A 24,273-nucleotide genomic window follows, 5' to 3' on the forward strand; every position below is an offset into this window, starting at 1 on the left:
GTCGTGCACAAAGAAGGTCACCGGTTAATCTCGGAAAAGAACATCACATTTTTGGCCCGTATTTAAAGCCTTGTTAGTAAATCCTACCTAATGCATTATTAACTGGTCCACTGCATTACGACGGTGATGTCAAAACACAAAACATCATCCCCCCAAAATAAAATTGTAGAAGATTTGGGGTTTTAGATGTAGTGAGTATATTTATTTATTTATGAGGACATTTTTCTTTAGTCTAATACAGGAAATTATCCCGGAATGTTTCCACGACGATGCAAACTTATAAAAACATGTACTCCAAGAGCATCGACTGTCTCCAAGAACTGTTCGGAATGGTTCAGCCCGTGGCATAAGTCTACATGTTTGTCCCACCATTCTCAAATCTTTCGGCAAAAAATGATCATAGCTTATACATGCATTTGGTTTGAAAATTATTCCACGAATTTGTATCCATTTTTTCCTGCGGCGTGGATCCAGTGGAATACGAAAGAAAGGACCTTTTCCTCGCCTTCTCTCTTGCAATACTTGACATTTCTGAATAGTTACGTACATTTTAAATTCGCATCTTTTTATACCCTCAGTAGGGTTATGACTTTTTGACATTTTTCCTCAAAAATGATTTCCTGTAGCAGGGATGAATGAACTTTTGCCTATTAATCACTATGCTATCGTTTATTCCATTGAAATATAAAAAAAGTTCACGCACAAATCGATTTTAAAAAAATAATTTTTTGAAAAAATATATGAAATGAAAAAAAAAATTTTTTTCAAAAAATTATTTTTTGTTGCACGAATGAATAAATATAAGCCTACTAATAACTATAATAACGTTTATTTCATTCAAATATTAAAAAAGTCGCGAAAAAAGTCACTTTGAAAAAATTTTAAATTTTTTGTTTTTTGTTAAAAAATTATATTTTTGAATAAAAGCGTTTACGACATTTTTACGATCCTCAGAATTAAAGAAAAATAGTGAGAAATAAATTTTATGTCATTTTAATTATCTCATGTGGCTCTAAAACTTATTTTCAATTATATCAAGCTTTTTGTAGAAAATTAACTTTTGTTGAAACTGAGGTATGGGGTATTGTAACTCGCGATCAGTTTTACTATACCATAACTTTTGACCGCATTTCGGCAAAATAAACTGTTTTAGCCCGATTCACCGAGGGGTTTCTTAAAATAATAATTTGAGCGGAAGCTGTGGTCGTACTAATGTAAAAAAATCGGAAAAAATCGTTGAAATAAACGAGTTTCATTATGTTATTTTCCAATTAGTGGTTTTACAACACAATGTAGATCTTAATGCTCAAAGGAGAAGTTAAGGAGCACACTTCAGAGTTGAAGTTTCTAATGTATGATTTTTTAATATATCCACTGTATCTACCTCAAACGGATGCTGACATTTTGAAACCTGAAAAATGGGGTTTTTTGAATTTTTGCTCTAATCGGGACGCGCAGATGGATTTCCCTAAAAGCTTATTATTGGATTGTAGTACTCGCGATTTCGCATTTTTTAATGTATAACATGAGGGTGTAGCCCTCACAGGATCACAGTAATCTGCGCCTAAACACGAAATTTTTGTGCGTAAATTTTTCTCAAAAACCTGTTTTTTTGGTTTAAAATTTACAAACGTCATTCGATTTCCGTGGAAACCCGCGTAAATTTAGTTTTTTTACGTTCTGAATCTAACAAGCCCCGACGCGTAAAAATCCACCCACTAGATCGGCGGATATGATACCCCTCAAATTTCGAAAATTTGCAAAAAATTATTTTGAAAATATCGCACATTAAAACGCGTTTTGGATGTGTCAGTTCGACTTAAATAAATAGATCGATACGGGTGTTTAAACTGCGCGAAAACAGATATTTAAAAACTCTCGTAAATCCAGCGATATAATAAATTTTTTCTAAAAATTGAGTGCGATGCTACATCCACGGTTCTTGATGGATCGCGTTGAAACGGCATAGAATGATGTATTTTTTAATGGTGATTATTGAAATCGGATGCGCATAAAATGTAAATGAACTTCGCGGAAATTATGACCATTTTACAGTATTTTGCACCCTAATATGCAGCAGATGCTACATCGTGGCCGCCAAATAGAATTTGACAAACTGTACATCAAATAAAAGGGATTGATTCGCTGTGTTGGAAAATCGGATGCGCATCATGTCATTTTCATAATTACGCGGTTTATATGCGTCTCAAATGTTGTAATATTCAATATAATATTATTTTAACGTTATGCCACAATTGGAATTCCTTGTGATTTAATATAAGATTCTAATAATATTATCCAATAGGAAAACTATAAGCGTAAAATTTGTTACAACGGAATATCATCATTATTGCGTGAAATTTTGACAAAAATGCCGAAGAACTCAAACATTTTTTCTCCAACTTTTCCTATAAAACCCTAGAAAAATAAAATTAGAATAATATGATTTTAATTTTTTTCGTAATATTTTCTTCGTATTTTTGCAAATAACACGAATACTATAGCTCCAACCTTCACAACTTAGGTTTCATTTTATTCCTCAAAATGTCTGGATGCTGTTATAATTTTTTTATATATTTTTCGTAACTATGAGCGCTATTGTTTCAAAAATATGTTTGTAAATACGTGAAATTATTTAACAAATTTTATTTTTCGCGAATCCATTGAGACTTCGCGATTATTTTTTGCATCATCGCAAAGGTTACGAATTCAGTTAACGATAATAGGATATAACAGCTAACTATATTAAGCCGCGATTTTTTTAGAATTTTTTCTAATTATCATAATTAAAACGGTCATATCTTTTGCGCGCAACGATCAAAGTTAGTAACGAAAACAGATTTGGAATGCTGATTTTTTTTCTTAATCTATGTACCAAAAATCATTGATGTAGTATCAACAAATTTTTTTGATTTTTTTGAAATGGAAAAGACAATTTTATACATTTTTTCTGATATATCTGTTTTCAGTGACTTCAAAAAATTGTCCATAATTTTGATAAATTCAAATTTTAAAATCATTTTGTGCGTGAGGTTTTTTCACCGAATCACCTTATAATTAAGATTTTATGTAATCTTATGCCAAAACTCATCACGCTATGATACAGGGATATGAGGTTGTAAAAAAGTCATAACCCTAACCCTCAGCCTTTAGGCTAAAGAGGGTATTTACACTTTGATACGGCCAAAAATGTGCCTCATCGAAATAATGGTTTTAGACCCCAAGTATGTTTGTACGATATCCGTTTCAGACAATTTTGAGTCGATCTAGCAATGTCCGTCCGTCTGTCTGTCTGGCTGGCTGGTGCGCACGATAACTCTCGAACGGATCAATCGATTCGGTTCATATTTTGGGTATCGAAATATTTTGTCCAGATTGGATTTAAGTTCAAAGCTGGGCCATATCGGTCCACTCCTTCAGGTACATCCCCCACAGAAGTTCAAAAATGTTCGGAAAAATTTTCCGTACGATAACTCTTGAAGGGAGTAACCGAATTAGTACATACTTTGCATATCGTGACATTTCTACCAGACATAGGTGAGGTTCCAATATGGACCCTATTGGTTCACTCTTTCGGGTACCTCCCACACAAAATTTTGCTTATGTGCAGTTTAAGGCCTGCTCTCGAATCGCTTTGATTTTTGATGCAGCCACTTGTATTCACTACCCCCATTACGACGATATAATTTTTTTCAGGGGCAAGTCCATATATCCTCAGAAATCAGCACGAAAACTGCAAACAACCCATATAATACCATGTGTCGTAGTTGGAGTGCACAATAACTCTCGGATCAACATATTTGATTAAAATTTTGGGTCTTTCAATATTTTGTCCAAGCTTAGTTTAAATTCGAAGATAGACCATATCGGTCCACTCCTTCCGGTACCTCCCCCACAAAGGTTCAAAATTTTTCGCCAAGATTGTGGGCATGATAACTCTAGGAGGGAATAACCGAATTGAGCCAAACTTTGCTATTGGTAATATTACTTTCAGGCATAGATCGAGTTCTAATATGGACTATATCGGTCCACTCATTTGAGTACCTCCCACACAAAATTTGGAAAAAGTATAGTTTAACAACTCCTCTTTGATCTTATTAATTTGTGACGCAGCAGGTTGCACTTGCGGCCCCTGTTACGACGTTGTAATTTTTTTCGTGGGAAAGTCCATACTTCCTGAGATAATGACCCAAAAAGGTCCAGAAAATCCTACCGGCACCACCTAAACTGGCTAATGTGTAAAATAACCCTTTAAGAGAGAAATCGATTTAGCTCAAACTTTGTAAATTGAAAAGTAAAATTGTAATTTTATAGGCCGTTTACATATACCAAGGTTAACCCAGTGGGTCTGGGTTTCAAATGTCATTTCCATTGTATATACTTCAAATAAGTCCCCATAAAGAAGGTTAACCCTGCAAAAAACTATAATATAAACGCCGTATTAATTTTGTAATTTAAATTCAGAAAATTAAGTACAACATATTTAATTATATAGTCTGTAAGGAAAATATCCATAGACTAAAGAAAAAAAAAATATATTTCCTACAGATTTGTATTAGGTCCGAATATGTACTACATCGGATCACTCCTATAGGTACACCCTACCCAAAGTTTGGAAAAAATGCACTCGTCTTGGATCATTCTGAATTTTGTTGCAACATGTAGTTTTTTGCGCCCCTTTCCATCCTGGAAAATTTTCCCAACAGCTAAAAAACCTACAGAAGTATTGTGTTAACTTTTTTCTTCGGGTACGTGGCTGAGGGTATATCTCTGTCGGCTCAGCTGACTGATACTTTCTTACTTGTTATACCCTCAGCATTTATGCTAACGAGGGTATATACACTTTCATACGGGCAAAATGTGCCTCATCGAAATAATGGTTTTAGACCCCAAGTATGTTTGGACCAAATGCGTTTCAGACAATTTGGAGTCGATTGAGCAATGTCCGTCCGTCTGTCTGTCTGTCTAGCTGGCTGGAGCGCACGATAACTCTCGAACGGATGAACCGATTCGGTTCAAATTTTGACTTTCGTAATATTTTGCCCAAACTTAGTTTAAGTTCGAAGATGGGCTATATCGGTCCACTCCTTCCGGTACCTCCCCCACAAAAGTTCGAAAATGTTCGGAAAATTTGTGCGCACGATAACTCTTGAAGGGAGTAACCGATTTGGTCCATACTTTGCCCATCGTAAAGTGTGCACCAGACTTAGATAATGTTTCAATGTGGATTCAATCGGACCACTCCTTCGGGTACCTCCCACACAAAATTTGGGAAAAGTTCAGTTTAGAGCCATCTCTCGAATCGCTCTGATTTTTGTTTTATCAAATTGTATTCACCGCCCTCCATACGACGATACAAGTTTCATTAGGGGCATGTCCATACTTCCGGAGAAAATAGCCTGAAAGTTGCAAAAAACCCATATGACACCATGTGTGGGGTGGTTGGAGCACAAGATAACTCTAGAACGGATCTGCCGATTCGGTCCAAAATTTGGCCTTAGTAATATTTTGTCAAAACATAGTTTAAGTTTGAAGATAAGCCATATCGGTCTACTCCTTCAGGTACCTCCCCCACAAAAGTTCAAAAATGTTCGGAAAATTTGTTCATACGGTAACTCTTGAAGGGAGCGGCCGAATTGGTCCATATTTTATACATCCTAATATATCTACTAGATATAGATCAGGTTCAAATATGGACTATATTTGTCCACTCCATCCGGTACCTCCCACACAAAATTTCGAATATGTTCACTTTAAGACCTGCTCCCGAATCACTTTAATTTTTTTGAAGCAACTTGCATTCGCTTCCTCAATTACGATGGTAAACGTTTTTGCAGGGGCAAGTCCATACTTCTTGAGCAAACATCCCGAAGGGTGTAAAACCCCTCTATGGCACCATATGTAGTGGCTGGAGATCCACTTCCATAATGATCAATGTAGATCCATTCCTTTTAGTATCTCCTCCTCAAAACTTTTGATCTCTAATCCTAATGAACATTTTTGTCGGTTCAAATTCCCAAAATTTTTAAAAACCCCTAAATACATAGGTTTTTCGGGGAAAACAATGTTTCAATATATACAGGCTGAGGGTATATCTCTGTCGGCAAAGCTGACTGATACTTTTTTACTTGTTTTATTTTATATTTAAATTTTGAAAAAAAAATAATAATATACTGGATGACAAAAAAAAAAAACAAAACAGAAATGACAAAACGTTATATCGATTTTGACACTAACGTTACGGGCAATACCAGTCCGCTGGGTATTGCTGTTACCTTACCCTGCGTTTACAAATGACAGGACAGTTGACTTCATGTATTGATTGTCAAAATCCCACAACTTGCCTGTGTGACGTAGGCGTCCGGACAACTGCAACAACAGTTGTAAAATTCTGAATGAAAATCATCGATTTATTTTTGTTTTCCGTTCTCATATTTTGTTTTTGTTCATGTTCTTTTGTTTTCAACACATTTCAATTATTATCTCACTTATTTTTACAAAAATGCCAAAGATGTGTCTTCCTTACTGTCTGTGAAAAAATGATGGACAGCTGAGAGACAAACGACAAATGTATGTATGTGTTAGTAAATCAGAGTTGTATTTGAAGACAAACTGTCTGGTGTAAACGCCTAGTTATATTGTTCTACCATGACAGAACCTTCAACATTAACAGGGTGTTTTTGTAAAAATGCTTGCCTGTCACACGAACCGTTCGTACTAAAACGTATACGTTCAAAATTTGGTTCTGGTAAAATTTTACGAACCATTCGTTTTTATCTGAAAGCTTTCGTCTATTTTATAAAAGCTTTTATATTTCAGGGTTTCCATGATACTTATTTTGTGAATTTTGCATAGGCATCTGCACGTAATATATGTTACTTGATGGCAACCCCGATAAACAGATGACAAACAACAAATAAGAAAAAAATGTAATCAAATTTGTCCAAAATTAATTGTGATAATATGAAGAAACGGTTATACATATACGCGTGTGCTTCTATGGAAATAAATAAAATTGCATTCCCTTCCAGTTTTCGTGTGTTTTGTGCCATTAATTACTCAAATTATTTAATTTTCTTTCAAAACGATGGGTCTTTTCCATTCGTTTATTTTTGACGTATTCGTTCGTCTGATTTTGTTACGAAAACCAAAAAAATTACGAAAATAAAAAGCTTTCATTTGTTTGTCACACGAATACAAACGTCAACCGCTATGAAAACCAAATTGTGTCTTCGTTCATGAAATCGACGAACGAATGGGCAAAAACTTTTTACAAAAACACGCTGTTAGTGTGTCTGCGTACTCGATAATTTGTAACAATTATTACAGATTCTTACTGAATGTTGTTTTTTACACAAATGTTCAGTAAAAGAGAATGAATTGAGAAACTTGTTTTGAAATTTTTATTACTGAGAACTTATAATTTTTACTGAAGGAATTTTGTTCAGTAACATTTTGTAGCTTTAGTAAGTTGTCAAAAGTTTAAAATATTCAAATATCATAATCGTAAATATTACCGTCTGTTCATGTATGTCGCACGGAAACCTGTACGAAAGGAAAGCAGTCACTCACTTCCGTCTAAAAATGCGTTCATGTATTTCGCAAACTATCGTGCGACTGCCGTTACGTATCCTATGCGAAATACTACTAATTTGAATGTACATTTGTACAACTATGTTCCATAAATGAGAGCCAAATGAGAAATGAAAACAAAATCCACATATACATACAAGCATTGGAATATGTGTGATTTGTTTTGTTTGAAAAATAAAATGTGTCGGTATTTTGAATTATTTTATTGATTTCTTCAAAAAATGAATGAAACCGCCATTAAAACGAGTCTATAAAATTTTTATTTTGTTTCAAGAATGTGTTGCATAAAATTGTTTTAAGATTTTCGGTGTTATTCGCGAGTTTACGTTCTACTCGACAGCTACAAAGCAAGTGAGTGATTTTGACATTCTCTTTCTATAAGAGACAGTCCTTTCGAAATACATAAACCCAAATTTAATGGAAAAGTGTACGTTTACGTGTTATTTCGTATGGCTTGTCGGTCGTATAGATTTTCGTTTCGAAGGCGTTTACATGAACAGAAAATGATTTTTTCCACTTCCGAAGCGCAAAAAACCTTTCGGTCGACATACATGAACAGGCTGTGAATGTTCATGGTAGAACAAACCAGGTAAAGTAAGTACTACAACAAATACAACTCAACAACAACCACATAGGAATTTGTTTTTGTTTGTAATGTTACTGTCAAAGATAAATGTAAACAAAATAAGGAAATGTCTATAAATTATTGGAATTTAAAAATTAATATTTTTCACATTTGATAGAATATTTTGGAAAACATGAATGAAAACTAGATAGATTTTCAATTTGAATGTTTCCATATCATTCCACTAAATGCATAATTTCTCGCAGAAAGTAGAATTCTTGCAAAAATGCTTGAGGTCGTTGGTAATTAATCGAGAAATGGGAAGCTGCTTCAAACTTTTGTTTTTGAAATCAAAATAGCACACGTTTATTAGGGCTTTATACTTTTCAAGTTTAACAAAATACCACGCATATTAACAAATATTGTACCGCCTCTATAAGCGGTGTTTTAGTGTGCGGTATGTCGTTCGGACTTGGAGGAGGTTACATGTCAATGATATGAAGAAGTCTTTATGGGAAATGGTTTTTTTTCTGATGAATAAATTTGATCTTCAAAAAAATAGCCCAGTTCAGTCAGCTGGGTATTGATGTTACCTTTTCTTGTTCTACCATCCTGAATGTTGTCTTTTTACTTTTTTTAATTTTTTCCTTTGAAAGAGTATAAAATGCTTTACTCTCTAAAAAGAAGTTACTGAGTAATATTTACTGAGAAAGTACAAGGACAAACCTAACACAAGTTTTCATTTGAAATTTCCAAAAATAAAAATTATTTTAGAGAAAAACGTGATAATTTGTTAAAGAAGCTCAAAAATTGTTATCGGACCAAATCATTTCTTGGGGAGGGGGCCGGGCCTCCTGTGACGCTCCCCCACCCCCTCCCCTGCGTACTTCCCTACCAGGTAATATGATAGTATGAATCGGGATGCACTCATCAATTTGCGACAAGTCTTACTTGTCCCTTCTGGGATCTAAGTTCAAATAATTTTAGCTAATAAAAGAACTGCAGCTGGCTGACCCAAATTAAGAAAAATTATAATAAGGAACAGAATTGCAAATCGCGTATATCATTGCAAGTTATCTGCCATTTAAAGTCAGCAGTATCTTGTGCGAAGTCATAATTGTTTGATATCAAATCAGCAACCAGCAGCAATTCGTATCTCATCAAAGCAAACACCACCACCATCAGCGGCGTATGACGAACAGTTTTTTTCTTCTAGCAAATAACTAGAGCTACGATACTCCTCTACACATTGCTATCGTAAAGTTGGCGTTGGAATTTATGGGGCATTCACTTATCCCAAGATCGCATTATAAGTGAGTGTGATATCAGAAAATGTAACGATACAATAACAACAAATGAACAGAAACAGAAGTTATAAAAGAAGTGAAAATGTTGGAGAATAAGAAAAACAAAAACAAACTAGTGATAATAAATTTTATAGAGTGTATCTTTTCGAAGATAAGTGGCTCAAGTGTCATTGTTCGGCACAGTGTGTGTTAAGTGTTTAATGTTTGAAAAGAAATAAATCGCAACAATCAGAAGAATGTGTCGGCGCCAGAGATACATTTATAGGTATGACAAGGGGTCCATAGGTGATCTCGGATGTCAATAAGTATTGATATCTCATAATATATTAACATGAGGTCAATTAATATTCAGCAGAGCTCAGAAGTTAATAGGAAATGTGCTGGAGGTGCCCAAAAAAGTGGGCCGATATGGCTCATTTTCGAATTTAAGTGGATCAAATCGGTTGATAAATTCGAGAGTTTTCGTGCGCACCACGCAGACAGACAGACATAGCTAATTCGACTACAAACTATCTGAAAAGGATTTCGTCCAAACATACTGGAGGTACAGAGCTCAATTTGTTCCAGTACTGCAAGAATCTACTAATTTTTACTATTTGTTTTTTTCGATAACATAAAGCAACATATGTTATCTTAGTAAAAAATACTAGCTTCTACCAAATATGTAGCCAGAAGAAGTCAAATGTCAACTATTATCGAAATTAATCGAATCCCTCCTACAAAATCCCCACCAATAATTATGGACAACTCCATCAAATTCCCCACTGTGCTGTAATTGTGAGAAACATTTACAAGAAAAAAACTTCTGTAAGAACATGTAGCCTCCGTCACATCCAAGATTATTTCCCAGCACATTGCTGTTGTTGTGGGCTGAACTGAACACGATAAAGATTAGCTGCAGATCGCATTCATCAGCTACTTACTTATTTATGAATATCTTTAAAAAGAGGGGGTACTTAGCTAAGCATCGTTCGTAATTCCATTTTGCTCGAGAAAAAGAAATGTCAGTTGACGATCGTAGCTGCTACTAAACGGAACTCTTAGTGGGCAACAAAAAACGGGAATCATTCAAACTCAATTAAGTTAAAGATACACCAACAATAACTAACTAAGCAGACTAATTGCCTTTAATTAGACGACTAATTGTCTGAAAAATAAAATCGGATAAAGTGCGGGTGAAAAACAAAACAAAACGCAATTGTCTGACATCTATGAAAGCGTCATAGTTCAATTGAATGTAATGTGCTTTAGGCCATTTCCTTATAAGTAACACAAAGGAAATATTACAGAACGTGTTGAAAATGGCAGCCTCATCCTCAAGTAGCCCACAAATGCATCGTTCAATTTCGATGCCCGTCCAACCCCAACCTTTGCCAATGAAAACCATGAAACGATCTCAGGAAAAAGAAACCCTTTATGAGGAGGACTATTATCCTGAAAGTCCCAATTATGAACGTCGCCACAAGTCAGCACGCATAATGGAGGACGCACGTTTGGGTTGTCATAGCCAAAGTGATAAGTAAGTATATTAAGTGTAGATTTCCAAATCCACCTGCCATTCTTTACTTTGTTCTTGTAATCACTTTTTGATCTCGTCATTCACTTGTTTTCTCCGCGGAGTCTTGACCTTCCCGCTTTGCGTATACTCTCAAAAGGCTCATTATACAATAAACTTTTAGGAAGACGAGGGTATATACCCTTTAATACGATCCAACAATGATTTTGTATGAAATCCGTTTCAGATAATTTGCAGTCGATTTAGCCTAGAGTACGCACAGCTAAACCGTTTTGGTCCAAATTTTGTACCTTGTAAATTTTGTCCAAAATTAGATAAAGTTCGAATGTGGCCGATATCGGTCCGTCCGTCTTTCTGTCTGTCGGTCTGTCGTTGTTGTAAGAGTATTTATATGTTTGCATGTTCGTTTGGGTGCCACCGTGGTGCAATGGTATGCACGCCCGCCTTGCACGCTGAAGGTCGTGGGTTCGATTCACCGGCCAGGCAACATCAAACATTTTTCAGGGGTGGCAAAATACCCCTCTGTAATGTTGGCGACATTTCCTGAGTATTTCAGCCATGTAAAACTCCTCTACAAAGTGGTGTCTTAAGACACGCCGTTCGGACTCGGCGATAAACAGCTAATATAAATCGGGGTGCACTCATTGATATGAGAGAAAACTCCCTTGTCCCTTCAGGGATGTTTGTTGAACAATTATAATTATTATGTTCGTTTTTCTGCCTTATCTGGCTCTGGGTCTATCTACAGATCTAGGAATGTCGTTGACGATGTGATGTAACTACAGATATACTGGAGTTAATTGAGTAGGTTTTGCAGGGCAGTTGAAAAGGTGCAGTCAGTGTGTCTTGCGGGCCTGTGCCAAAACTACCCAGGTTTGTCGTGACAGCTGACGCTCCTTAACAGCGATAGATGGGGAATGTTCTCCGAAGTGCTCATTCACATGTTAATTGTTTACTGCATCTGCGACGGCATCAGTGTGAATGGGATTTAAACCTGCTTGATATACATGCTGGCCTGATGATCCTTGATCCTATAGGTATTCAGACGGCTGCACCTATCCGAGCGTAGTTGAGCCAAAACTACTAAGGTTTGTCGTAACAGCCGACGCTCCTCAGCTGCGATAGATGGGGATTGTTCTTCGAGGACCTCATTCACATGTTAGTTGTTTATGGCATCTGCGACGACATCCGTGCGAATGATATTTAAACTTGCTTGATATGCCTGTTTATCTAGGAGTTCTCTCTTGTAACGCTGGACCTCTCTTTCTAGATCACGAAGATCCCTCTTGACCTGTCTCTGGTCCTCTCCACCATATGGTGATTAGGATGACTCTCACGGTAAGACCCGATCAAGTACTGCAACGAAAGCATGCCATTGTGTAGCTGCACTGGAAGAATCTTTGCCTCCTCGGGTAGATGGTCCACTGGAGACACTAGGAGGCAATCTGTTGCTGTTATCAGGGCGGCTTTCTGACAAGTTCGAATATCTTTCCATTGCGTTGCACCTACATTCGCGGACCAGTACTTGAGGATCTTGTTCCTGCATTTGAGCTTGTTGCAGATAACTGTGACATGCGCGGACCACGAGAACATGCTAGTTTGTATCGGAATTGTACTACCATCGACCATGATATGCAACTCTGTTCTCACCTGTGACGTTCATATGGTGAAAAGAGTAGCTGTAGATCTAGTGGCGGATATTTGCATAATGCTTGCGTGGGAAAATGTGGTAAGATCAGACAAATAGGAGTTCAGCCTTTTACAAATGATATCTGACGCCAAAATCAGCATACGCTACGATCTCAATACCGTGGAGTGTGTGGAGTCTCTGAGAGTATCGAAAGCTAATGATTTGTCAAGCGCCACCATCACTGTTCTATCGCGCGGCTTGCTCTGGTTGAGTCCTCGACCAATATACATATGTGTGGAGATGGCGTACTGCGCTGCTTACGGAACCCATGCTGACGGTCGGAAACTGGCTAGCTATTTCTGACCCTGGGGAGGACTAAAGCCTCAAGTGTCTTTGCTACAGACGACAAAAGCGAAATCGGTCTGTACGATTCACCTTTGCTGGCATCCTTATCTGGCTTCAGTAGCGGGACCACCATACCAATTTTCCAGACTTCGGGAACGATGTGGGTGGCTTTAGTTAGATACTCGACTCACGGCACATCCAACTGTTTCAGCATTACCATCGAGATTCCATCTGGATTCCATTCGCAACAGCATCCCTTGTAAATTGTGATGATTCGTCTTCGGCAGGAAGAGATCTAATGCAACGTAGTACTCTTCTCTTGTCGACAGAAATGACTTACGCACCTCTCGGATCAGTCAACGTAACGTCATCAAACGTGACTGAAGTCTTATCTTGCATCCTTCCAGCGTTCGCGAGTGACTTAACCGTTGTCCACAATTCACTTATACCGGCTCCAATGTTGCAACTCTTCAGATGATTTAACCACTTGTTCCGCTTATGCTCACCGACCAACCTGTTAACTTCCAGTGTCAGCTCACTCAACCTGGGGTCACGAAGCTCATCACGCTCATTTTCTAATCCCGCGCCTTTACCGAGAAATTTGGTCCCACTTCGGATATTCGGCCACCAGGTATATTGCGAGCGGCTGCAGCAGTGATGATGTCTCGGAATATATTAATGGGTTATATATTAATGGGTTATCGCAGTAAACGCCGGCGCCAGTGCCTTCCTCCATCGTGAACTCATCTGTATATATTCCCCAGAATGCCCAGAGAAGAGTTACCTTCAGGCAAAATGCCCGTGTTTGAAAAATTACGGATAATGAGTCAAGTCTGTAGGAGGTGGGCATATAATTCGTTTCAAACTAACTATCAATTAAGTTTAAGGCCTTCTCTTGCAGTCTGAAACTGGATCAGCAGGGTTATCCAGGATCACGTTCAAGGCTGCCTGTGGAGTGCTTTTGATTGATCAAATAATAACAACTGAGACACACTTAATAATTTGACCAGACAAGACCATCGTAGTTTTAGATGGGCAGAACCACGGTTACAAAAAGTCATTGTATGACTTGTGGTCTAAGTCCCCAACTTTTCCCAGAAACTTATCGGTACAAGTCCACGCCTTAGTATAGCCCCCATAGAACGGTACCTCCAGATTTTCGGTATTTTGAAGCTTGTGACCTCAATATCCCACCGAAGTGACTGAAATTTGGTAGTAAGTCTTCGTTAAGGGTGTACAACTTTCCACCTGAAATTTATCGGTATAGGTGCGCGTCTTCATATAGCCCCCATAGAACGGAACCTCCTGATTTCGGTATTTTGAAGGTTGTTACCTCAATATCACACCGAAGTGACTGAAATTTGGTAGTAAGTCTTCGTTAAGGGTGTACAACTTTCCACCTGAAATTTGTCGGTATAGGTCAACGCCCTCATATAGCCCCCATAGGACGATATATCCCAATTTTCGGAATTTTTGGAATTCACTTCAATACAGTTCGTGGTGGAGGGCATAAAAAGTTCGGCCAGGCCGAACTTAACGCTTTTCTTACTTGTTTTTATACCCTCCACCATAGTATGGAGGGTATATTAAGTTTGTCATTCCGTTTGTAACACATAGAACTAATCATTTGCGACCCTATAAAGTGCTGAAATTTTGCACCAGAGGGTCTTTTTTCATAGGCAGGTCATGTTCGAAGATGGGCTATATCGGTCCACTCTTTGGTATAACCCCCATATAACGGTACCTCCGGATTTGAGGTATTTTGACGTTCTTCGCCACATTTGCAGACCGAATTAGCTATAATTTGGCACTTAGGGTTCCTGGGGGACAAACAACATATCTACAAAAAATTATGTATATAGGTCCAAGTTTTGGTATAGCCCCCATATAACGGTAACCCCCCGATTTACGGTATTTTGAAGTTTTTAGCTACATTTGCAGACCGATTTAGCTATAATTTGACATTTAAGGTTCTTAAGTGTCAATAAACTTATATAACAAAACTTGTGGACATAGGTCCACGTTTTGGTATAGCCCCCATATAACGGTACCCCCCATTTACGGTATGTTGACGTTTTTAGCTACATTTTCAGACCGATTTAGCTATAATTTGACATTTAGGGTTCTTAAGTGTCAATAAACTTATATAACAAAACTTGTGGACAGAGGTCCATGTTTTGGAATAGCCCCCATATAACGTTACCGCCAAGTGACCAAAAAACGTATATTCGAAAAAATTATGAACATAGCTCTATGTTTTGGTATAGCCCCATATAACGGTACCTCCCGATTTTCCGTATTTTGAGAATTTTACCTACAAGTTTTAACCGAATTAGCTGTAATTTGAACATTTGACATTTGAAGTTCTTAGTGGTCACCACACCTTTCCACCAAAAATTGTCAAGAAAGGTTCATGTATGGAGAAAGCACCCATATAACGGTACCTCCCGATTTTCAGTAATTTACTACAATTTTTTAGCTTCAATTTTTAACCGAACTAACTGTAATTTGACATTTGAAGGTTGTAGTGGTCACCACACATCTACATCAACAATTTTCCACATAGCCCCAATATAACGATACCTCCCGATTTTCGGTACTTTGACATTTTACTTAAAATGTTTAACCGAACATAGGTCCATTTGTTATTATAACCCCTATATAACGGTACTTCCCAATTTCTAGCCCACTAAAAATTGTCAACATACATAGTTTGATATAGGCACCATAAAAAAGGGCCTCCCGAATGAAGCATTTTATGTACATTATCTGACATTTTAACGTACCCACTTAAAGTTGGGGACAGGAATGAAAACTAATTATTCCATTTTAGTTCAGAATATTTTATGGTGGAGGGTATGAAAAGTTCGGCCCGGCCAAACTTAACGCTTTTTTACTTGTTTTTTTGACATGACTGGATCCCTTATATTAATCGTGGTTTTGGACTGCACTATTTCACATGTAATTCGAATAATTTCAGTTTATTTCATTTGTAATTTGAAAATTCCCATTGAAGTTCGAATTTTTCATTTATAATTCGAATTATTTCATTTGTAATTAGATTTTTTCATTTGTAATTTGATTTTTTTCGTTTGTAACTTGAATATTTAAGTTTAAATTACAAATGCAAAAATTTGAATTACAAATGGAAAAATTCAAATTACAAATGGAAATATTCGAATTACAAATGAAATAATTCGAATTACAAATTTCAATTGAATTCGAATTTCAATTGGAATTCTCAAATTACAAATGAAATAATTCGAAATTCAATTGGAATTCTCTAATTACAAGTGAAATGTTTCGAATTTCAAATGAAATAATCAAATTACAACTGAAATTCTTCGAATTACATGTGAAAATATTGTATTGCCTACCTCCGGGCCAGGGAATGGAATCCGTTCGATAGATCAGCGAACGCCTCTCTCTCGAACAACCTGTCGTAGCGCTTCACGAAGCAAAGCTTTAACCTTATCTTCGGAATTCCTCCTGCGAAATAGCTCCTGGGGATTTGTTATTTCTTTCCCGGACTTTACTACTCTTGATGGTTGGACATGTGAGAGAGTACTACATCTCCTCATCCGCAACTTCATCCGTCAAGCCGTCCAGCCTGGGAAATGACAGCTCTGTCCGAAGCGAGCGACATTCCATTCCCTGGGGGAGTTGCTCCCTGATAGTCTGAGTTGGTGCTCCCTAGAGTAAATGAGGAGGAGGACTTTCTGTTGGATTGAGATGGGATGACCGAAGTGTCTATCTCATCTTCCAACAGAGGGATGTCTTCCTAGTTGCTCACGGTAGAACTTTCCCGACTCAGACCTAGAGTCCACCCTCCCAAAGTAGATCGACCAATTCCCTGCTCTGCCTCTGAACTACGTAAAGGCCTGCGTACATAAGCTGCCTTGCCTGATTGCTTTGCTTTCCTTCTTCAATTCTGACATAATAAAAATAAAAGAATGAAGAAGGCCGAGCAAATTTCGAACTGGGTTGCCCTTTTCTTTTTTATTCTTTTATCAGAAGCAAGCAAGGTAAGCAGGCAAGACACCTTATGAACTCACCCCTTAACTCCCAAAGCTCATAATCGGTGTGTAGCGGTATTCCCGCCCGAATTCGAGTCTTTTGTACAAGGTATAGTGTTGTCCGTGGTCATAGCAGTGGTCTTCAACGAGGGAGCTTTATTTTGTTTTGTGATTCGATTAAAGAATTTGTGAATGGGGAACAGAGGACGATCATGACCCTCCAGTACCATGTTTAGGAATTGGAAATTAACTTTACTCGCTGAGATGCGCAAGCATCAGCGACGCTCTGTTCTATTAGATTCGATACCCTGACTGCAAACCTGAAACGCCAATGGGCATGTGTTCGCATAACAACCTGCTGTTAGGGATCTCCTTTTATGTAGCAGATCACTACCTGTTATATGTATGCATGTGGGAACTGGGTATAATATACGTACTACACGTATTGGTATAACATATTAAAATACAACTCTACATGTAAAATATAAAATGTAGCTCGCCCTCTATATTTCAATAGTAACAGCTTTAAAGCTTTTGTACTTTTATTTGTCATTGTGAATTTATTACTTACTTACTTACTTACTTAGTTAGTTAGTTGGCCCATTACAGAACATTTGTTCCATAGACCGAACTAAGAAAAGATCTCCATTCCTCTCTGTTTTTCGCTTGACTTTTTGGAATACCGCGCCTTTCCATTTCTTCATCCACTTGTTTGCTCCATCGAAGCTTAGGCCTGCCGATTCTGCGTGCCCCGCCATGTGGCATGTATTCATACGCATTTTTAGCGGGTTCATCATCGCTCCTTCTCATGATATGGCCTAGCCAACGCAATCGTTGCATCTCTATACGTTTAACTATATGCATGTCTTTGTATTAGAGTTGTATAGTTCATGAACGAACTAGTTCAATTGAACGATTCATTGAAAAGAGCGTATGAACTAGATCAGTCGATATAGTTCATTATAGTTCACTGAACTATAATCAGAGTCGGTGACCGTAGATCAACGAACGAACGATTCACAATCTAGTTCAACATGTCGTTCACAAATGCATAAAGTGACGCCGTCGTCTGTGTTAACTGATGCCTTCGTTATCTGATGAGTTTGTTTACGTTTTGGATCAAGGTACATGGAATAGATGTTCGAAAATGAAGATTTCTGCAAAAACATAGAGACATAACATATTTCAATATACCGAATCCATTACCTATTGAATGTACCTTGTTTTGGATAGAAAAAAGGAAAAAAAAATAAAAGATAAACACACACAATGACAATTTCTACACACACACACACACACACACAAGATTTTTTGCCAGCCACATAAATGAAGGACTTTTTTCTTAAATTTATACCAACTTAATCTTTCTTTATGAATGGAATAATGCTATGCAAATGTAATATTTTTGTTCTGGATTAGTTAAATTATGTATATATTTTTCTATAATTTGTTTATATTTGATGTATGTATGCATGCCTTTTCATCCAACGAACGATTAAAAGCCGGTGAACGATTCTGATCCGAATGATTGAACTGGATAGTGAACAATGAACTAGATTACTGAACTAGTTCAGTTAAAAGAGCTGAACTATTGAACTAGATCTTTCAAATGAACTAGATTGTACAACTCTACTTTGTATAGCTGATAGAGCTCGTGGTTCATACGACGTCGATATTCACCGTCAACGCAAATCGGCCCGTAGATCTTTCGAAGAATTTTCCGTTCAAACACACAAAGCACTGCCTTATCTGCTTGCGCAAGTACCCATGCTTCGGAGCCATACATTAGCACGGGTAGTATCAGCGTTTTGTATAGTGTTATTTTTGTTTGACGAGATGTGGCTTTGTTTTAAAATTGCTTACTTAGACCATAGTAGCATCTGTTGGCCAATACAATTCTTCTTCTTATTTCACAACTGATGTTGTTTGTTGTGTTTATGGCAGTGCCGAGGTAGACGAAGTCTTTAACTACCTCAAAATTGTAGGTACCAACTTCCACAGTTGGTCCGAGCTCTATGGACGCTTTGCGCGTCGACACCATCAATTTGGTCTTTTCGCCGTTTACCGCCATACCCACTTTCGCAGATTCTGCTTCGACCTTCCTAAAGGTATCAGTTACTTCCTTTACTGATCGTCCCATGATGTCTATGTAATCAGCATAGGCAAGTAACATGTGGCTATTGGTGTAAATTGTGGCATTTCTTTTGACATTTGCATCTCGTATTACCTTTTCCAGCAAAATGTGGAAAAGATCACACGAAAGGCTGTCTCCTTGTCTGAAACCTCTTTTGGTACAAAATTCTTCGGAGAGGTTCTTTCCAATTTTAACTGAGGACCTAGTATCAGTTAAAGTCATCTTACAAAGCCGGATGAGCTTTGCGGGGATACCAAATTCAGACATTGCGTGGAATACCTTTGATCGGAGGGGACTGTCGAATGCTGCTTTATAATCGACAAAAAGGTGAAATATGTCGATCTGCATCTTTTGGGTCTTCTCTAGGATTTGCCGCAGGGTAAATATCTGGTCAATGGTGGACTTGCCAGGTCTAAAGCCACATTGGTATGGTCCAATTATTTCGTTGACCATTGGCTTTAGTCGTTCGCACAATATCCCTGACACTATCTTATAGGCAATAGGGAGAAGACTTATGCCCCTATAGTTTGAGCATACAGTCTTATCTCCTTTCTTGTGGACGGGACATAGGATGCTCAGGTTCCAATCGTCGGGTACGCGTTCTTCCTTCCGGATGGTGCTAACTAGCTGATGCATACACCTTATCAGCGCGTCGCCTCCGGTTTTAAACAGCTCGGCTGGTAAGCCATCGGCTCCTGCTGCTTTATTATTCTTCAGCCGGTTGATTGCTGTTTTTACCTCATCTTGGCCGGGCGGTATACATTCTATACCATCTTCTGGGATTGGATCTGTGGTATCATCGTCTTCGCTACTATTGGATACCAGCAGATTGGAGAAATGTTCCTTCCATATCCTGAGCACGCTGTCTGTATCTGTTACCAGATTACCTTGCTGGTCTCTACAGGAGGATGTGCCTGCACCAAAGCCATCTGTTTGATGTTTCACTCTTTGGTAGAATTTTCGGACTTCATTCTTGCTCCTGTACATCTCGATTTTTTCACCCTCCCGCTTTTCCATTTCTCTCTTTTTCTTGCGGAAAAGACGTTTCTCCTCTCTCCTTTTCTCCCGATATCTCTCTCGCGCGCTACGCGTTGCTACTGATTGCAAAGTAGCTCTATATGCCGCATTTTTCTCTTCGGTAGCAGCACGACACTCCTGGTCATACCATGAATTCCTTTGTGGAGGTCTCTGGAATCCAAGTATGGATTTTGCGGCTGCTTGCATGGAGTGGGCAATATGTTGCCATTGTGTTGTTATGTTATCGGGACAAGGAGTGCTCGCGTTAAGCAATTGGGCTAGTTGAGTGGAATATGCTGTGGCTATCTGTTGTGTATGCAGCCTATCGATGTCCAACTTCCGCGTTGAGTCTGTTCGTGCTTTATTTGCAACGTTTAGACGGGTACGTACCTTTGCTGCAACCAGGTAGTGGTCCGAATCAATGTTTGCGCCTCGGAACGATCGTACATACAACACGCTGGATGAATGTCTTCCATCTATTACAACATGATCAATTTGATTACTTGTTCTTTGATCTGGAGACAGCCAGGTGCCCTTATGAATATCGAGATGATTAAATCTGGTACTGCTAACTACCATGTTTTTTGCAGCTGCAAAGTCTATCAGCCTCATACCATTGTCAGATGTTTCACTGTGGAGACTGAATTTCCCGACTGTTGGGCCAAAGATATTCTCCTTTCCAATTTTGGCATTAAAATCTCCTAGAATGATTTTAATGTCATGGGCAGGGCAACGGTCATATGTTTCTTCTAAGCGCTCGTAAAATATATCTTTGGTCTGTTCGTCCTTTTCTTCAGTGCGAGCATGAGCGCAAATAAAGCTGATGTTGAAAAATTTTGCTTTGGTTCGAATTGTAGCAAGTCTTTCATTCACTGGGGTGAAGCTGGATACCAGATGTTTTAGTCTCCGACTAACTACGAATCCGCAACCAAACTCATGCTTTACGTCATGGCAACTATAATACAGTGCGTCACCTTTAGGTCTTGTTGTGACGCCTTTCCCAGTCCATCGTATTTCCTGTATGGCAGTAATATCGGCCTTGTACTTTTCAAGTACGTCTGCCAATGCGAAGACTGCACCTTCTCTATAAAGAGTGCGAACATTCCAGGTGCAGATTCGCAGATCATGGTCCTTAAAACGTTTGCGGGGTTCGTCAACTTTAGAGGGGTTTGTTTTTCTTTTCTTTTGTTTTTTCATAGTAGGATGTTTTTTCTAGGGGAGGGTTACTAACCCGACGCCCAAACCCAAGTTTTTAACTTTCTTATGGGTGAACGCGCGGCACATGTTAGCTCACTACCTTTAACGGGTGTTAAAGGCAGTTCCCCAGGTGACACCACGGGGAGGTCAGTGTCCACTTGAGATGAAAGAGGGACCAAGATAAATCCTGGGCTTTGCCATGTTAAAGCCGGTCAAGACCGTTGCTTGGTATCATTCATCCCCTACGTCACCTCATTGTGAATTTATAGCTTTTAATATTTTGATTAATCTTAAAATGTAAACTTTAACTGACGAAATGCAACACTGTAAAATATATTTAATACTACTAGTTTATACAACTGTAAAGTAGAGTTGTACAATCTAGTTCATTTGAAAGATCTAGTTCAATAGCTCAGCTCTTTAAACTGAACTAGGTCAGTAATCTAGTTCATAGTTCACTGTCCAGTTCAAACATTCGGATCAAAATCGTTCACCGGCTCTTAATCGGTCGTTTGATGATAACGCATACATGCACCAAATACAAACAAACAAAAAACTAATATAATTTAACTACTCCATAACAAAAATATAACATTTACATAGTTTTATTGCATCCTTAAGAAAGATTAATTAATTTTAGAAAAAACATCCTTCATTTAGGTGGCTGGCAAAAAATCGTATGTTGTGTGTGTGTGTGTGTAGAAATTGTCATTGCAAAAAAGCTTTGTGCGTGTGTGTTTCTTTTTATTTTGTTCCCGTTTTTTTCTATCCAAAAATGCAGATTCAATAGGTAATGGATTCGACATATTGTAATATGTTATGTCTCGTATGTTTTTGTAGAAATCTTCATTTTCGGACAGCTATTCCATGTACCTTGATCCAAACCATAAACAAACTGATCACATTACGAAGGCATCCCTTAACATAGACGACGCCGTCACTTTATGTATTTGTGAACGACATGTTGAACTAGATTGTGAATCGATCGCGGTCACAGACTGATTATAGATAGTTCAGTGAACTATTGAACTATAATGAACTATATCGACTGATCTAGTTCATACGCTCTTTTCAATGAATCGTTCAATTGAACTAGTTCGTTCATGAACTATACAACTCTACTGTAAAGTACTAATTAAATCTTATAATACTAGACGCTTCTCATGAGTTGTACCTAAATCAGCATTCCGCAGCCCTTTACTCGCGAGCAAGCAAAGAGAGCTTCTCTCTCCACTCACTAATTGAAAAACCATGCACTGACAACAGTGTTTGCTCAAATTGTTGTTGTGTGCCGATTGCTGACCTAAATAGAGTGAATCTCAAATTTAATAACTTTGCAATCGGCAGTCGAGCCACTTGTAGTCTCGTCCATTCTTGTAAAATACATATTTGGCAGCTACAATGGTTTCCATTGTTGAACAAGCAAAGCAAGGAACATCAATTCCGAACAACTAATTTGGTCTGTTCCAGAACTGCAAGAATCTACTAATTTTTACTATTTTTTCCGATAACATAAAGGGAAAAATGCTATCGTAGTAAAAAATAGTAGCTTCTTGCAGGTTCTGGAACAAAGCAATTGTTAGGATTTTATAATAAATAAAGCAATGTTTAAATAATTCACTAAAATTATTACATGCGTTTTAATAAAATATTACATGTATGTAGCTCGTACCAAAGGGGTAATGTGGAATATTCAGTCCAAGACTTATCTTCTTTCTCAATCAAATTGGGACCGGCTTCGGCTGGTTAGCACGATCACTATCAAAGGAATTGATTATTTGTTATTGATCTGCTCATAGAGTTATTTTTACTTGTTTCAATATGCCTTTCGTGTGCGACATCTTCATCCACTCTGATGACAAAACCTAGCTAACGCCGTTTGCACTGAAACTTTTTGCCGGGTTAACCTTTTTTATGAGGATTTATTTGAAGTTTACGCTATAGAATTGACATTTGAAGCCCCATGGGTTAATCCCATTAAGTACAAACTGGGTATAATTTGATACGTTTAACCATCTATGTCGTCAACATAGATAGGACAGTAGATTGATTGTTCGAATAAGTTGGTGTTAGTACCTTATAGGGTAACATTTATGTTTTGGTGACAGACTGCTCCTTACTTACTCTTCAACATATGGATCAGGTCCGAATGAACTATATCAATCTACTCCTTCAGGTACCTCCCACACATAATTTCTATATTTGTCGCAAAAGTGCAGTATAAGAGCAGGTTTGAAATATTTACAGCTCGGTCTTGTTTTTATCTTCTGTTTATATGTATTAAAAAAATAATGCTGGACAATAGATGGTAAACCAATTAATGAATGAATCATTGAACCCGTATATTGTTTTTGTTAATATTTTCAAAAACACCTAGGCTATTTACAAAATTTCAATTTAAACCACAAATCTAGTTAATAAAATTATCCGGTTATATCCAATACTATAACACACACTCGTACGCATACATTTATTTTTGTGTTGGGTATTTATAATTGGGATGTGGTAGAATTCTATTAAAATCGTCGGCACAAGAAGTTGTTTAAACTACGTGGTGGCTATATGCTAATTTTAAAAATCCCATCACTAGTCTAATGATTCTGTTATTTCGTTATAATCAAATTCTTCTAATAGGTACAATACAAAATCTCCTATTGGTAGGATGTTGAAATAAAAGACGTCCTACAGCTTTATATCAATGCAGCGTAGGGGCAGAGGAAGTCTGTTCAGTCATTGAAGCCGAACGTATCAATCACTGAGTGCATCCCGATTCCGGCAGGGATGCTTACGGTGTAACACCCAAGCAGATGCACCGGGAAAATCTTCGTCTCCTCATGAAGATGGTCCACTGGTATCGTGAGGAGGCGCCCTGTAACAGTCCTTAGGTCGGTAATGCGGCAGGTTTGAATATTTTTCATTGCGTAGTGCTGTATGCCACTTTGGCGCATAGTTT

General features: G+C 37.8%; 1 protein-coding gene across 1 annotated transcript in view; it reads left to right on the forward strand.

Moving 5' to 3' along the window:
* Nucleotides 1–10,316: 10,316 nt before the first annotated feature.
* Irk3 (Inwardly rectifying potassium channel 3) overlaps nt 10,317–24,273 on the forward strand; it is a 31,273-nt gene continuing 17,316 nt past the window's right edge. Inside the window, exon 1 of the mRNA XM_073969194.1 lies at nt 10,317–10,984. Coding sequence (XP_073825295.1) covers nt 10,767–10,984 — 218 coding nt within the window. The 5' untranslated portion in view covers nt 10,317–10,766. The remainder of the gene's footprint in view (nt 10,985–24,273) is intronic.

Source organism: Musca autumnalis, unplaced genomic scaffold (genome assembly GCF_047663935.1).
Source record: "Musca autumnalis isolate F117 unplaced genomic scaffold, ASM4766393v1 scaffold_2, whole genome shotgun sequence".
Lineage (NCBI taxonomy): Eukaryota > Metazoa > Arthropoda > Insecta > Diptera > Muscidae > Musca > Musca autumnalis.